Source organism: Leuciscus leuciscus (genome assembly GCF_965113295.1).
Source record: "Leuciscus leuciscus genome assembly, chromosome: 2".
NCBI lineage: Eukaryota > Metazoa > Chordata > Actinopteri > Cypriniformes > Leuciscidae > Leuciscus > Leuciscus leuciscus.
In genome coordinates, this window is record NC_138726.1 from 30,197,948 (window position 1) to 30,215,519 (window position 17,572).

The following is a 17,572-nucleotide window of genomic DNA, read 5'->3' on the forward strand; positions in this document are numbered from 1 at the left end:
TTAGGGAATTCATGTAAAGCCACTCTTTGTCAATAAGTCATTCATAAGTGATTCATCCTTTTTGCTTAGTTATGCACAAATCTAATTCTTGTGAAGAAAAGAAAAGAAAAGAAAAGAAAAGAAAAGAAAAGAAAAGAAAAGAAAAGAAAAGAAAAGAAAAGAAAAGAAAAGAAAAGAAAAGAAAAGAAATGTAATGACAATCAAAAGAGCTGCGATATCGTTCACATTTCAAGCAGCGCAATGGCTCCACCTCCTGGTCAAACGGAAGTAGAACATGTCTATCTGCATCGAATCTGCGACTGTCGATCTGAAAATAGTGAAACAGCGCGTGCCGGGTAGGATCAAGCGGCTACGGACAGAAACAGAGGACCATGACAGACCTCAAAACAAGCAAAGAGCAGAAATATGATCGACAGCTCAGGTATGTATATATATATCAGTCTGTTTATTAAACCACAGAATAATGCAGTATACTTGCACAGTGATTCCATTTCATCATTAGTTTTAGCCTTTCGTATTGCATGAACGTTGACATACATAGAGGCCCATTGGTCATGGCAAGAGCTTTAATAATGTCAGAGTTTCATCAGATTCATCATACTTTAATTCAATACTCTACAGCATAATCAGTCTAACTCCATAGCCTGGTAATAACATAGCTAAGCAGAAACCATTGATGTAGGCTATTCATCAGCTTGACTGTTGTCTGTCTGTATGTATTTCTCAGATGATGTTATTATAGCTATTCTTAAACACCGGTTATTGAGTGTTGGTTATTATATGTTTGTATCAGGTTGTGGGGGGATCATGGACAGGAAGCACTTGAAAATGCCCATGTGTGTCTCATCAACGCCACGGCATCCGGCACTGAAATCCTCAAGAACCTTGTCCTGCCAGGTATCAGTCTCTCACTCACTGTACACCTCAAATCATGACACTGGGAATCTGTATAGTTTGTTGTGTTAAGTTAACAGGATATTTTCTGTTCTCCTTCTTAGGAATCGGAGCATTTACCATAGTCGATGGACACAAAGTCTCAGGGGAAGATGTTGGAAACAAGTACATTTATTGGCCTCATAATCATTCTCTTGGTTTCATAATAATCTCAAGTAGATTTTAAGTTTAAGAAATGCAGTGTGATGTATGGATAAATATACCAGATTGCACAGTGTAGAAAATGCTTCTGAAGAAGACATGGTCATGCTTTGATCTTTTTCTGCAGCTTTTTTCTCAGTAACAGCAGTATTGGGAAGGTAAGCAGATCTGTGTGGGGGTTTCAATTAAAAATACTTTACAAACCTAGTGTGACATATTCTGAATGATGTTGTGCGTATTTTGCAGAACAGGGCTCAGGCTGCTACTGAACTGCTGCAGGAGCTCAACAGTGATGTGTCTGGAAACTTTGTGGAAGAGGTCAGTGTTAATGTCATAAAATGTTTTGTGGTTTTACTATCAGTATTAAGACCAGGGGCCAGTTGCATAAACATAGCCAATATGTTAAGACTAGTGTGACCAACTAGCAGTTAGTTAGGGGTAATCAGTCTTTCTTTTCGGTATCAAATTAGACCAATATATGTTTTTATGTAACTGACAGTCTTCTTGACAGTTATGAACAGTCTTAAAGAAACAAAAATGATGACTGACTTGTAGGACTGTAGTCTTAGCTGTTTAAGCAACCGGCATCAAAGTTAAATTTTGATTTTTGTTTATTAACAAAAATAAACTTTAAAAATAACGTTTTTTAATTACCTTTTTATTTTGTTGTTTTATATTTTTTATTACTTTTTCAATTTTCACTTTTTTTTCCTCATCAAGAATATAGCCAGGGTAGCTGGCATGGCATTAAACTATAAACAGTCAATCAATCATTCAGTCAGTCAACTATCAGCATTATGATGTGTTATTTAAAGGCCTAGTCACTAGTGTCTGCTATACACAACCAGTCAAAAGTTTGGACTCACTTGCTCAAAACTATGAAATTGAAAGTATAGAAATTATGTAGTGACTGAAACAAATCAAAACAATCGTATTGCTCAAAGTTTCCACCCTTTGCCAATATTATAGCTTAAAATTATAATGTTAGTTTATAAAAATCATTAACTGCCTTTCAAAAGTTTGGGGTCAATAGATCAATTGTACTTTTATTCTGAAATTAATACTTTCATTCAGCAAGGATGCATTAAAATGATAAAAGGTGACAGTAAAAAAACATTTATAATGTTACAAAAATTGTAATAAACGCTGTTCTTCTGAACTTTCTACCAATCAAAGAAACCTGAATTTGTTTTACAAAAATATTAAGCATCACAACTGTTTTCAGTATTGTTATTAATAAGAAATGTTTCTTGAGAACCAAATCAGCATATTAGAATGAATTCTGAAGGATCATGTGACACGAAGACTGGATCACAGGAATAAAATATATTTTTTTAAAGGTCCCATTGCATGAAAATTTCACTTTATGAGGTTTTTTAACCTTGAGGTTAATGAGGTTTCCCTAGCCTGCCTATGGTCCCCCAGTGACTAGACGTTTTGATAGGTGTAAACCAAGCCCTGGGTATTTTTGAGAAAATGAAAGCTCAGATGGGCGAATCTAGAAACTTAAACTGTGATTAATATATACAGAAAGCGTTCAAAGAATGCTCCCTTTCCAATCGTCCAAGCTGTCAATCACACAGCGCGAGTTTATCTGGACACTTGCCAAAACTCGTTATGAAATCAATGACACTGTTACGCTGCACAACAAAGCTCTTACTGTACTTATCTCATGTTTGCATTGGTGAAAGCATTAGTGAGAGTGCAGAAACTGCGTTGCAATGATAAGATCTTCATTCACGCGCTCAACAGGCTGTCATCTGCTCAATGCTCATCACTGCAACCTTTTATGTGATGGGAATAGATCTAAATACTTAAAAAAAACTTCTAACGATTCGTTAATCTCGATAGCTGTAATAGTAAAAGTATTCAAGAGAGTTCCACATGTAATGCTAGCTATATCATATGCAAACATGTCAGCCAATCACAGCAGTGGGCGTTTACAGTGAAGTCTCACAGCTGACACGCCCCTTCAAACAGAGCGTTCAAATCAGAGGCTAAAATCAGGCTAGGAAATATGCTTTTTATTTCTAAATTATAACAACTTTTGATCTAAAAAACATACTAACATTATAAGGGCACCCAGGAAACATTCTAAAATAATAAAATAATCCATGCAATGGGACCTTTAGATATTAAAATCGAAAACAGTTCATTTAAATTGTAATAATATTTTACAATTTGATTTATGAAGGATCATGTGACACTAAAGACTGGATCATAGGAATAAATTATATTTTAAGATATATTAAAATTGAAAACAGTTATTTGATAATTTGATTGCTTTACTGTATGTTTGGTCAAAAAAAGACTTGGTGAGCATAATGTCTTCTTTCAAAACATTTAATAATAATAATATTTTGACCCTAAATGGTTTGAACAGTAATGCAATGTCTAATAGCGAGCATTTAATCATAAACCTTTATATTAAAAGGGATTTAATATTGTGAGTGACATAAATTCAGTCAAGTGAGAGGTAGTGTTCGAGTTTTCATCTAAGTAAATCTATTTTTTTATTATCTTCAGTGCCCCGATAAGCTTTTGGACAACGACCCTGAGTTTTTTCACAGATTTAGTCTGGTAATTGGCGTCCAGCTTCCAGAAAGGTATTACTAAAACACAAATCTGAATATATTGTGCCTTTATTATTATTATTTTTTTAAATGCATTACAAAACAGATACATATGCTACAAGATACAAAATACATAATGCTCAAATTTGACGGGTTGTAGTATGCGGTTTTTCCAAATCAGCTTATATTAACATGTTATTTTTATTTATTTATTGTCAGCACATGCTTGAGGCTGGCCACTGTGTTATGGGAGGCTGGTGTGCCGTTCCTTGTATGCAGAACATATGGACTCATTGGTTACATGAGGCTGATTGTGAAGGAGCACACAGGTAATAATCATAGTTTCTTGAAGCAAAATGTGTTTTTATTGGCAATGCAATAGGATGATTGACTTGTGGTCCGACAACTTGCTAGATGGACAAGTGAGTTAATGTACAATTCTTTACTTTATGAAAGACTATGAATAATGTTTGATGGACAGCAACCTAAACCAGTCTTATTATACATAAAGACTTTCTCTCACTGTAGTGGTGGAGTCTCATCCAGATAATGCCTTAGAGGACCTGAGACTAGACCAGCCGTTCTCAGAGCTCAAACACCACGTAGAGTCCTATGACCTGGACAGCATGGAGAAGAAGGTCAGATTAAAGATGATGGCAGAACATTGTCTTTTTGTTTTATGTGACTGACTTTTTAAGGTGTGCATGTGCTTAAAATTGATAGCAGTTTAATCTTTATTTTGTTTTAGGATCACAGTCATACACCATGGATCATTGTGGTTGCCAAATACTTGGAAAAGTGGTATAGTGAGGTAATTTTTGACATACTCTTAAAAGCTTTCTGACCATGAGACCTCCTAAATGTCAGACATTTCGATTTATTTTATTTATTTTATTTTTTGGATCCAGCACAACTCTCAATCACCGAAGAATTATAAGGAGAAGGAAGCTTTTAGACAACTCATTAGAGAAGGTAATATAATGTGTCATATCCGAGATTTGCCATGTTGCCATTTCATTTTCCTTTCAGCTCGGGTCTCGTTTGTTGAGGGTTTTCCTTTCCTTTTCTCAGGAATTCTAAAGAATGAGAACGGGACGCCTGAAGATGAAGAGAACTTTGAGGAGGCGATCAAGAATGTGAACACGGCTCTGAACCCCACCAAGGTGGAGCTCCTCACGTTTGAAGAGCTGTAGTTAGAGTTTGTGTTCCTTACATTTGATTTGAATTGAGCTTTGTCCAACTGTGATGTAGGTCTCCAGTGCTACGGAGGACATTTTTAATGCTGAACAGTGTGAAAACATTACCTCACAGGTTAGTAGGGATATGCAAAACTACTCCTAAACTGCCTTTTTCCAACATTCGCATACAGCTGCTGCATTTGGCTCCTAGTGGTAATCGGAAATTTCAAATGAAGCAGCTGTTACCCTCCACTTATTCGCCGTGGTAAAATGAATGAAGAATGAATGCATGAATATATCTAAACTAAACAAATGACCATCAATATGTTTGAAAGCAATACATAGTTTGATTTCTAATGTTACCCTTATAAAATAAATATTCGGTCATAGTTATTTATAACTGCCCATTTTACAGAAATTGTTTTTAAAGAATAATGTTTTAGTGCTAAGTTGTTGGTAATTCTCACCTTGTTCTCATAGTTTTGATTAGAATACATCAGGTCAGGCAGTTACATACAGTCTAGCGGCAAATGTTCAAATATTTTAATGCATTTAAAGCTCAAATCGGATATTAAAATTCTGCATGCATGCACTGTATGGTCGGAACATTATACATTATACAAATCAATTAATCACAATTCTAACATAAAAGTTTGTGTTATATATATATATATATATATATATACACACACACACACACACACACATATATATATGTATATGTTTATAGTATACAGATATATTATATAAACACAAACTTTTATGTTAGATGTGATTAATTGTTTTGATAGCACTACTTTGCCCCTTTCTGATAATACGTAGTCACATGCTACCAAAACTGCTGCAGATCTCCTTATTTAAAGTGTAAATACATTTCTCTCCCCTTGTGAGAAAACATTAATCTGTTTTATGTGTGATTTTTTTTAAATTATTATTATTTAAAAAAAAATATATAATATCAGTTTATGCATCACCAGCAACTTTAATTTGTCTTATGATAGAGCGCATCCTTCTGGGTGATGGCACATGGAGTGCAGGACTTTGTTCGGAACGAGGGGAACGGAAACCTCCCTGTGCGAGGAACCATCCCAGATATGATCGCTGATTCAGACAAATTCATCAAGTTACAAAACATGTAGGTATTCAGCTTTCAGATCACAGTGAGTCAGGAAACGTCATTAGTAGTGATGCGTTTGTGAAATTTGCATGGTATTGTAAATCGACAAACAATTGATACTGGTCAGGTGATTGTTATATCGGAGTAAAATTATGTGAAAATGATCTGTTGGCTTCAGATCAAATTTCCTACTGACTGTGTTTTTGGTAAATTGCCATTTGTTTGACGCTTTCAATTTCAGCTACAGAGACAAAGCCATGAAGGACACAGCAGTTGTGTCCAAACATGTTGAAACGCTTCTACAATCAGTTGGCAAGGTACTCACATAATCAACATACTTTTGTGTAAAAACTGCAGTTTATCTCTTTTATTTGCACATTAACTCTAATGATCTGAACTATATGTTTATTCCAAAGACTCCAGAGAGCATCTCTGAACAGGAAATCAAACTCTTCTGTAAGTACAGAATGCACACTTCCATAATTTGCTCTCAGATGAGAACAATTTCAGTTTTGGGGCTTTGTCATGAAACTGGTATTCCAACATTAAAGGCTGGATGCCCAATGACTTTCTCCAGCTCAACAGTGATAAAACTGAAGTATGCCTTAAATTGAACCGTATAGTCCACATTTTCTGAAGAGACACAACTGCCTTTTACGCTGAACAGATTTAATTTAGGCTTTTATTCACATATAAACATTAATCTACTCACACATCAGTTATGATCAACAGAACCTCAAGCATGTTCTCTTGACGTGCGAGAACCAATGAGGTTAATTCTGTTGTAATGCATCATATCTTCCACCAATGAGGTTTGTTCTCGCACATCAAGCATGTTCCGTTAAGTTGGTTTATGTTCGCTGATCAATGTTTATATGTGAATAAAATTCTAAGTTAGTGTTGTCAAAAGTACAGACTTCGGTACCAAGTTGTGACGCTTTCAGCACTGTTGAGCAGAATCGTAAACACCTCTGATTGGTCATTGTGTTCATGCGCTCATCCGATAGCTCTGTGATTGGCTACAATGATCAGCACTTCAAAAACATGTTGTAACCAAGTCTGTACTTTTGACAACACTGGCCTAAATTCAATCTGTTCATATGAGGTGATCGTGTCTCTTCAGAAAATGTTGGACCACTCAATTCATATGGATTCGTTTTGCGATCTCTTTGTGAACCTTTTGAAGCGTCAAAGCTTAGCAGTCAACGGAGGTACAGAAAGCTCTCAGATTTCATTCAAAGTATCTTCATTTGTGTTTCGAAGACAAACGAAAGGCTTACGGGTTTGGAACGGCATTAGTGTCATGAATTAATTACAGAATTTTCACTTTTGGGTGAACTATCCCTTTAAATGTGCTTCAGAAATAAAGTTTACTTTTACTAACACTGAAAAATCCCATGATCTACTACATCATGTTTCCTATTCCATTAGTATGTTTACATGCATGATGTTCATGGTTCCAGCAATTACTGTATCCCATTTTTGTGAATGCTAACAGGTAGCTTTCTTCACATATTATGAACTTCCTTGGGTAATGCCTATGATGTGTGGTGTTTTGTGTCCCACAGGTAAGAATGCAGCTTTCCTCCGAGTAGTGCGCTGCAGATCTCTGGCAGAAGAGTACAGTGTGGACACTTTCAATAAAGATGAAATCAGTACGTTTTCTCTATGGTTCTCTTCCTGACTATGGTTTATCTCAGTTTGTAAATGTTATGGTCACTGTACAGGATTGTTTAGATGGATTTACTAACATGGAATACGATGGTTCATTGTTGTGTACATCCATGCTTGGGTGTTGCTGTGTGTATTTAAGCAGTTGTTTCTGTCTCCATAGCATCCTGTATGGACAGCCTGGACAGTGAGATGGTTCTGTACCTCATGCTCCGCTCAGTCGATCGCTTCTATCAGCAACACTCACGTTACCCAGGTCAGAGGAGTTATCAAAACGGGCAAAACAATTGGTCATTAAGAACATCTTAACCACAGCATGGTGTTTAAAGGACAAGTTTGGTATTTTACACTTAAAGCCCTGTTTACAGATCGTTTCTGATGAAATAGAACGGCTAAGATTAAAATTTGGACACATGCTGCTGTCCCGAGAATTTTATGTTTCTTTCGCTTCCCCCCCCCCCCCCACCTCCCCCCCACCTCCAGAATGGCTGCATATGTGCACTGGAACAATCCTTCCTAAAACGCATTAAACTTTCATTTACAAAGACGTGAAACTCACGGAGTGGTCAGGGGTGTTCACTGATATGCTCACACAGAAATCACTGCAAAAGATGCTTTCCAACAGGTGTTTTACCATTCGTTGTAAAACTGTGGACCTATTTTTCCAAACGCCTCACACCCGTACATTCTTCCGTTGAGAGCTTGAATAATAGACACTCCAGCCCGGCGGCGGAGTAATCCCGTACCTCACAGCACATCCAATACAAGTCAATGGAGTTGGACAAAAACTACGATAAAACCTGTTGGAAAGCATCTTTTGCAGCGATTTTTGTGTGAGCATATCAGTGACTATGGTACCATCATTTATTACTGTCATTCAGCAAGGCTGCATTACATTGATCAAAAGTAACAGTAAAAACATTTATAATGTTAAAAAGATTTCTAGTTCAAATAAATGTTGTTCTTTTGAATTTTCTATTTATCAAACAATCCTGAAAAAAAAAAAATATTACAGTTTCCACAAAAACTGATTTGAACATTGATAATAATAATGTAGTATCTTGAGCACTGAAAACTGGAGTAATAATGCTGATGATCCTGCTTTGTCATCACAGGAATAAATTATATTTAAAAATATGATAAAATAGAAAACTGTTGTTTTAAATTGTAATCATATTTTAGAATATTTGTACTTTTATATTTTTTACATATTTTTGATCAAATAAATTCAGCCTTGGTGAGCATACAAGACTTCTTTCAAAAACATTAAAATCAACCCCATACTTTTGATTGACTCTGTGTGTGTGTGTGTGTGTGTGTGTGTGTGTGTGTGTGTGTGTGTGTGTGTGTGTGTGTGTGTGTGTGTGTGTGTGTGTGTGTGTGTGTGTGTGTGTGTGTGTGTGTGTGTGTGTGTGTGTGTGTGTGTGTGTGTGTGTGTGTGTGTGTGTGTGTGTGTGTGTGTGTATATGTAAGGAATAATTGACGACAGGCCGTTGAATTATTAGAAAAATAATGCACACCCGAGGTGGTAATGCGGTCACGGCGCGAAGCGGAGTGGCCGTTACACCTCGGGTGTGCATTATTTTTCTAATAATTCAACGGCCTGAAGTCAATTATTCCGCTTATACTACAGTTACCACACCTCGAAACATTGTTCAGATTATGTTTTTCAAGACGTTTGTAAAGTTTTTGTCATTAAAACGCTCTTGTATGTAGGACTAATTTCTTACGCATCTAATCCCATGCCTCCGTTGCTAATTCCAAAACGTCATTTCAGAGTTAGTAACGGAGGATTGAGCCGCTGATAGCAGACTAATGCTGGGACACACGACTAGCTGACACATTCTCTGACTGTTTCATCGACTGCAGCAGATTTTAAACACAGACTTTGAACACAGACTGAACGCGCTGAACACGCGTTTGGTCATGATCAGTCATAAGTATCAAATTACATTCATAACCGGCCTTAAAGTGTGTTCCCGGCTTTATGCAGTTATTAATGCAGTTATTAGAGAGAGATGTTGCAATAATGAGACAGAAAAGCATGTGCGTCAATATTATTATTTATTAATTAATTCAATTCGTTTGAATTAATTCGTTCATTCTTTTTTTCTTTCTATTATTGACAGATGACAGTAGACTAGCCAAATAAATGAAACACAAAGCCCTTTTAACAAGTAGGCCTATCAATAATTATTTATTTGTTAAATTATCTGCAATAAAAATCCGTGCTGCAGGACTATCCATTTATTTAGCCTATATTCAGTTTAATTTTCTATTGATTATAGATAGGACTTTATAGTTTATTTATTCAAATTAAACTGCATGTTTCTATTGATTGTGAAGCTAGACATTGAAAATTGCAGATCAAGCGCATGGGGCGAAATGCTTTTTCTTGTTATGAATTGTATCCTATTTTCCGTTATTACAGTTGACTACGCGAAGTGATATGGAACTGTAATGCGGTCAAGACCTGCCTGGAACTACTTTAGCCGTGCGTTTCCCTGAAAATAATGCACACCTTAGAACGTTCGTCAACCAATCAGATTCAAGCATTCAACGGCCCTGTAGTATAAGTATATGTATATGTATATGAACTCTGTTACTCTGATATTATAGAGTATAATATTTTTCTCAGGTGTCTACAATTACCAGGTGGAGGAAGACATTAACAAACTCAAGCTGTGTGTAAACAGTCTTCTACAGGAGTACGGTCTGAACGTCAATGTGAAAGATGACTACGTCCATGAGTTGTACGTTTAAACTCTCAGAACTCTTTGGATTGAAGCAGTGCAAACTAAATATTTATATAAAAATTTGGTAAAACTTTATTTTACAGTGTCCTTGTTACATGTACTTACCATAGTAATAACAGTTAATTATGCATAATTACATGCAACTAAACATCAACCAAATCCTAATCCTACCCTAACCCTATAGTAAATTCATGTAGTTGCTTAATATTACTCAGTACTTAAATATATAATTACACTGTAACAATGACACCTTAAAATAAAGTGTAACCTAAAATTGGTTTTGTAATATTGATAATAAAAAGCACAAGATCTCCTGGTCACTCTGTTTATTATCAAATGGTAACTGTGTAAATGTTATTTTAATATCTTTCAGCTGCCGTTATGGAGCTGCTGAGCCACACACTGTCGCAGCTTTCCTGGGAGGTGAGTGTTTATGTATTTATTCAGAAGCCTGCAAAACACTCCATCATACACTCATAATGCATACTGTGACATCCTCTACTATATGGATTTTATTGTATAAAGGCAGATCATATTCTTCTGTACTGCTGGCATTATTATATTCATTATAACTGTTAGATAGCACTTAAAGAACTTAGAAAAAGCCAGGTGTAAATGCATCCAAGATGCATTGATCTTTTTTGAGTTCATTTCGTGATCAGATCAGCAGAACCACAGGGACAAATTCTGACCACATTCAATGAAGATGTAAATGCTAATGTGTTTTCGTTATCCGTATCCAACTGCTTAAGTAGTTGAATGAGTGATGCGCTACAAATAATCATTATCTGTCACTCACAGAGTGGATTGTAAATTTTCTGTCAGACTCTATTTATTTCCATCTGACATTGATGTGATTCATGAAATTCTTACCAAGCCATATCTGTTTTTTCTTTTCTGCTGTCACAGTGAGGAAAAAGACAAAAGACACTGTAGTTGTATGGTCTGGTCAACCGATTTTATTGAGCAATAACCTATGAATTATTCATTTGAATCTCTAGTTGCTTTCCCCAAATCCTGGCTCATGTCTCTGTCTTTGTCCATTTGCATGGAAGCTTTTAATTTTATTTAGTTATTTTTACTTCTAATTCCTATTTAGCATCCTTTACTGTCAGAATCTTTCTTAAATAGTGAACATAAAATTAGGTCAATTACTGAAACCGCTTGGTTAACCCAACCTTAAATGTATTATGTAAGTGACGTTTCCACTGCCATCTCAATCCAATTACGTAGGAGTCTTATTGCATATCTATAAACCATCCAGATATGAACAACGTGGTAATGCCATTTGTCAAGGTGCCCTTTGTCTGTCTTTTGTTCCAGGATCAGCGGCTCAAGAAGCCATCAAAATCATCACTCACCAGTTTGTACCTTTCAACAACACGTTCCTCTATAACGCCATGTCACAGACCTCTGCTACTTTTCAGCTGTAGATCAATCATCCCATCTGTTCGTTCATTCCTCTATCAAAGTGTTGGCCTCAAATTGGCACTCAAGTTTGTTTATACTTGCTTTGATCGATGGTGTCGCTTATTGACACGACCAGAACTGATGCTGCACACTGAATAAACCGTGTATCTCCAAAGCTTTTGTATGTGTGCTCTTTTCACAACAGACTGAATGTCTCTCTTCACTGTCATACATGTACATACATTTGTTTCAGAAATGTCCTAACCAGCTGTTGGACCGTTTTATAATTACAATGTCTCTCTTTCTGTAATCTCCCTGTGCACTCAGCCTTCATTGTTAGATATAAATGTGACTTTTTCTCAAGGTAATTGTAAAACTACTGTTTATATATGTCATGTAATTTTTCTAAATATGTCCCAGCAGTGCTAAGCTCTAGTGTGGTGCGCTGCTGCTGTTTGTTTGAGTAGATTACAGAGTTATTTCCTGTTGTAGGGTGGAGTGCTGTGTTTCTATGGCCGGTCTAAAAGCAGACTGCTGTCTGTGGTTTGCAGAGAATAGCTAGGTTTCCCTCACAGGGAGTCTAGACGCAGGAAAGGACACAATCAGTGGCATGTAAATGTATATTTTTACTCATTCCCAAGCCTCCAAGAATCTAAAACTTTCTGAATGATCTGGTTTACCCAGGAAAATGTTTAGGAAAAGTTATAGACAAGTCAGGACACTCCCATCAGTGTGTTTTAAAGTCTAAATCCAGTGGAGGGCACCCTCCCTCTTTCTTTGGAGCACATTCTGACCCATGTTTTTTTTTTTTTTTACATTCCAATGTAGAGTGAATAATTCATAACTGCAGGCTCTCCTTAAATTGATTTGTCGAGGAGGACAATGTTAATAAGAAACCAAGCCACGTTGTTCAGTTTCCACCTAATTGTTTTCACAGAAGCGGAAATGTCTCCTCTCTCCTGACTAATATATAGATGACTGTGTTACGAAACTTTCCCTGTGACCCGTGAGGAGGATGGTGTAACTGGGCCGTGTTTATGAAGGATTGCTGGGCTCAGCCTGCAGCTTTAAGATTAGATTAGATTCAACTTTATTTTCTAACCCAATGGAAATTACCCCAAGGTGATTTACCCCTTCTAGACCAAAAGTGACATTGAAAGCATGACTACAACTAGCAGATTGAAACCATCTCATGGATCTCTTGTTTGGAAACACATATATCCAGTATCCATATTGTTCCCCTCATGTGCACGGTTTGGGCTTTTTTTTGGCAAAATATTCAGTTGGGATCATACTTGGCAGTGTTATTTACATTACAGTATGTATTAATATCTTAAATTAGCTTTTATTTTTAGATTGTCAGTTTTCATTCTAATTTTAGTTTAAGTTTTAGTAATTTCAGTAGTTATATAAATCTATAAAAATGTATTGTTGAAATTAGCAATCACAACATAAAATTATGCATTATAATAACTTTCCTGATTTAATTAGTTGAGATTACTAAAATATCCAAGTTGTCACTTATATATATATATATATATATATATATATATATATATAAACTTGAAATGTGTATATCTAGAGCAAGATGTAGTATACAATTTTTTTTCTATAAAAGTATAGAAAATAAAATTTGCCTTTTTATCAGGATTTATATATAAAAACATAATCAGATTAATTGATTATCTTTTGTTGCAGCCATATACATTATTATGAATTATTATTAAATTAAAATATAAACAGATCTGTTGTTTTTTGCTTTATGTGGCCAACTATACTGAACATTTACCAAGCTAGAAAGAGGACAAGAAAAACATGAAAAAAAAAGAATAAATAAATAAAATGTGAACAACATGTATGTGCTTGTAATTCAGACTCCAAACACATATTCATTTAGCAGATTCATAACCAATGCAACGCTCCTTCAAAGGCCACACTCCAATGCAAACGGCTTGTGCTATAGTCAGTCTGTGGACGCAGGGAAAACCACCAAAGCAGTTGTGCACTTCAAAAGAAAGAGACTTCAGTGAACAAAATATATGAGTGAGCAAGAATGATTTGTTCACGTGAAAGATTCATTTAACTCAGAGATTCATTTATGAACCATGTTTTAAAGCATCTGCTGAATATGCTGTTTATCTCACCCTGGTCCTGGAGAACCCCCAGCACTGCACGTTTTACACTAATATAGCACAGTTCCTAACAGCTAACAGATATGCTGGCCTTAACAGACACCACTAGTACACACACAGATCTACTAGTAATAGAGAAGCATATAGTGCATGTAACATATAGGGCTCTAATTGACTTACAGCTGATATCATGTGTTGTTTGTTTACATTTAAATGATCCTCATCATTCTATGTCAGTCCAGCAGCATGTGTTGATTTTTTAAATTAACACAACTGTCCCTGAAGCCTTGAAGTCTCTTCTCACAACTCCACAAATTGCTAAGCCAATTTGGAAAGTTATTCTTGATTGATCATGGAGCAGGGTCACCCAAGAAGAACCAGGGCTCTTTCCACACACCAGAGGGGATTCTCTTCCACTCCAGACTCCTATGAGCTTTCCCATCTGGCAGCTGTGATCGGGTTGGATCACACTTACAGCTGCATCTCTGCGAAAGCCCAGAGATCCAACGATTTGGAGGAGCGCTACCTGAAGAACGCTGCTGTCCTTCCCGAAATCCGTCCAGCAGCCTCAGTCTCTTCAGTGCACGCGTGTCAGCAGGAAGAGCCCGTCTCCATCCATGGCTCCAGTGTGCAGGGCTACCAGGACATTTACCGTTCTGTGGCGGAGCCCATGATGAAGACTCGCTCTGGTCGGCACCGTCCCTACTGTCTTGAGCTGGGCCTGACGATCAAGCAGCAGCTGTGGGAGACACTCAACTGCCCTTCACTGGTGGAGACGGAGCAGCCCGATGGACGTGTCCTCTTCACTGAGAGCTTCTCCACACCCAGCAGAAGCTGCTTCGCTCCACAAATCCACGTGGACATCAGTGAAGAGCCCCTGCTCCGAGGAACCCCGAAGAAAGAAGCCCAGACACTGAGTCATCACAGTGTCACATGGAGGCTGGAGTATTGCACAACAGGGCCTACGTATGTAAATAATGTATATAGTTATAGAGTAAGATGTATTTTTGAAAAGTAAGTGTATTGCACATTGCTGTGTGGTTGTCAGTACGTTGATATGCGGTTCCTAGGTTGTTCTGAGTGGTTTTTAGCTTTTGCTTTGTGGTTGTCAGGAAGTTTTGGGTTGTTTCTTGTGCGTTGACATTCGTTTGCCAAGTGTTTCTGCGTTGCGTTGTTGTTAACCTGTTTTATGCAGTTACTGGACTTCATCCATTGCTACGTGGTTGTTGTGATGTTTTCAGTAGTTGGTTGATATGCGGTTGCTTTTAAGCAGTTAGGGTAGGTTAGGGTCCCTCACAAGGTTTGCAGCTTGATGTGCTGTGAGGGCTTGTGTGCATCAGTGATGCTGAGAGCTACGCCACTGGTACTTCACAACTACTGCTAGGGTCATCCATAGTGGACAGGTCTCAGCTGAGATGCCAGATGAAGACAAACCACCTGATTATGGACAGCAGCAGATTGACATGATGCTCCTGGCAGAAGACCACAGTCTTGTGACGATGACAACAGCAGAATTACGTGAATGGAAGAAAACTCAGATAATGTGTGGAAGTCATCGATGGATCGGTGGAAGCAACCGTTAGGACGGCACAAGGTAATGCAGAATGGTTTAGTATTAGCAAAGGTGTATAACAAGGCTGCAATCTGTCCTCAGCATTTTTGTAAAAGCGTTCAGCCAGTCACATCACACTGCTAATTATATTATATTATAATTTATTAAATGCTTGCATACCTGTGATAAATATGAAATAAATGTATATATTTGTTTATATGATCACATAAATACAGCCAAGCAGTGAAAATTATTAAAATACAACAATTACAATTTATAACAGTATCACAGTAATTTGAACTTTTAAACCGAGGCTTAACAAAACAGACTCTGTAACATGCTTCTTTGTGCATCAAAAATCAAAACGTGCATTATAAACATAAAAACTAGCTGCGAGTTTATTAAAATAATTAATCATGTTTAATCGCAGATTATGAAAGTGCTGCCTGAAATCTGAATCTCTGTATGCACCTTTGTACCTGTCAAATTTTTTATTATTATTATTTATTATTATTATTATAATGATATATTAGTCAAGTTCATGTTATGTTTTAATATATATATATATATATATATATATATATATATATATATATACATACAATGGGGATCGTAGATATAAGGGGATCGTACACCCACACAAAATAAGATATTTTGCAAATGTTTATTTTTGACTGGACTATCCCTTTAATGTCTGTAAGGTTGATTTCCTTCAGGCCAGTTTAAAGGGTGGTCACATAATATCGACCTGTAATCGATTTTCAAGGTTGTGATCTACCACTTACTGTATGAATAGACTGTCCAATTAATAGGTTGTTAAAGAGATTAGAAGGGGTATCTTGAGTGTAGAAAGAAACTTGTCTATGTGTGTAGAAATCATCAGTGAGGGAAACATCTAACAGCAGAGTGTAGAGCATTCCTTACCTGTCATTACGGATGTCAATGGCTGGTACAGAATGACCGAAGACAACAGCCATCTAGATGGACAGAGAAAGACACTTCAGACTGCATATAAATGCATATGCACTTTTACATTTATGTGTATATGCAGCAACTCATCTGAATACTCGAACTTCTCGAGTCCTGAAGCGATTTACAGACTGAGAGATGTATACAGCTACCCTGGAAATCCAGAGTTCTTGCGAAAGCACAAGGTGAATTTCCTCAGGGAGTTACTCTGGCGTCGAGTAATGATGCTCATTAAATATGCCCTTGAATCCGAGCTGAACCAATCACATCGGGTTATCTGATATAGGCGGGCCAGAGGCGAGCTAAACAGATGACGACAGCGCTGTGACGTCGAAGTCATTAGTAAACATTGCAAGATGGCAATGGATGAACACCAGTTGTTTGAAACGGCTTTGGCCGCTACAATGAACGAGTTAGACTTGGCTTTTTATCTAAGAGGAACAGAAGACGGCACTCGAATCGTTCCTTTGTAAGAAGTGCGTTTTTGCTGTTTTGCCGACTAGATACAGCAAGAGTCTAATCTACCAGTTAGCTCCGCTGGTAGCTAAGGTATGGGGCATGTTGTGATTGGTCGTAGTGTTATCCAATTGCGTGCAGTGAGATATTCAAACGCATGCTTGGTGCCGTCCCTCGAGCTGGCCGAGTTTCATTAGTCGATGCCAGACCCTTAATCTTTCAGATTTAGGTCTGGATTTCCAGGCTTGTATACAGCTACAATGATTTGAATTTTAATCGACAATATTTAGCCTACAGAGAAATTTGTACTCCTCTTCTAAAAACATTGTCAGAGCAATAATTATATATTGCAGTGTATTTATCTCATCATATTTTCATCCACGTTTAAATTAAAAATGTTAAGGCTACTTATCGTTTCATACATCGTTTCATATTTTTAGCTCTTGGTCGCTAAATTCAAAAAGAATTTTCGTCAGTGGCTACTGAAAGAATTTGCAAATCAGTCAAAAAGACAAATCTCTTCGTACGGCTTTAATGATTGAAACAACTACAATCACATGAACCATTGCGAATAACAATCGAAAAACTATCAATATAAAACTATTGATTTAAAGTTGCTTGTGTATTCAGAAACAACATACATGTAGTGCAAAATATCCATCT

At 36.9% G+C, this 17,572-nt stretch overlaps 1 protein-coding gene across 1 annotated transcript; it reads left to right on the top strand.

Moving 5' to 3' along the window:
* The first annotated feature begins 281 nt into the window (after window positions 1-281).
* On the top strand, window positions 282-11,975 carry nae1 (nedd8 activating enzyme E1 subunit 1). Its single transcript, XM_082161893.1, has 20 exons — window positions 282-421; window positions 794-897; window positions 999-1,059; window positions 1,223-1,253; window positions 1,342-1,413; window positions 3,622-3,701; window positions 3,888-3,997; window positions 4,197-4,306; window positions 4,417-4,479; window positions 4,577-4,640; window positions 4,740-4,831; window positions 4,920-4,979; window positions 5,848-5,981; window positions 6,205-6,280; window positions 6,380-6,419; window positions 7,532-7,618; window positions 7,798-7,890; window positions 10,273-10,387; window positions 10,764-10,813; window positions 11,714-11,975. The coding sequence occupies exons 1-20, from the start codon at window positions 372-374 to the stop codon at window positions 11,821-11,823; spliced, it is 1,602 nt and encodes a 533-aa protein (XP_082018019.1). The 5' UTR covers window positions 282-371; the 3' UTR covers window positions 11,824-11,975.
* The last annotated feature ends 5,597 nt before the right edge of the window (window positions 11,976-17,572 follow it).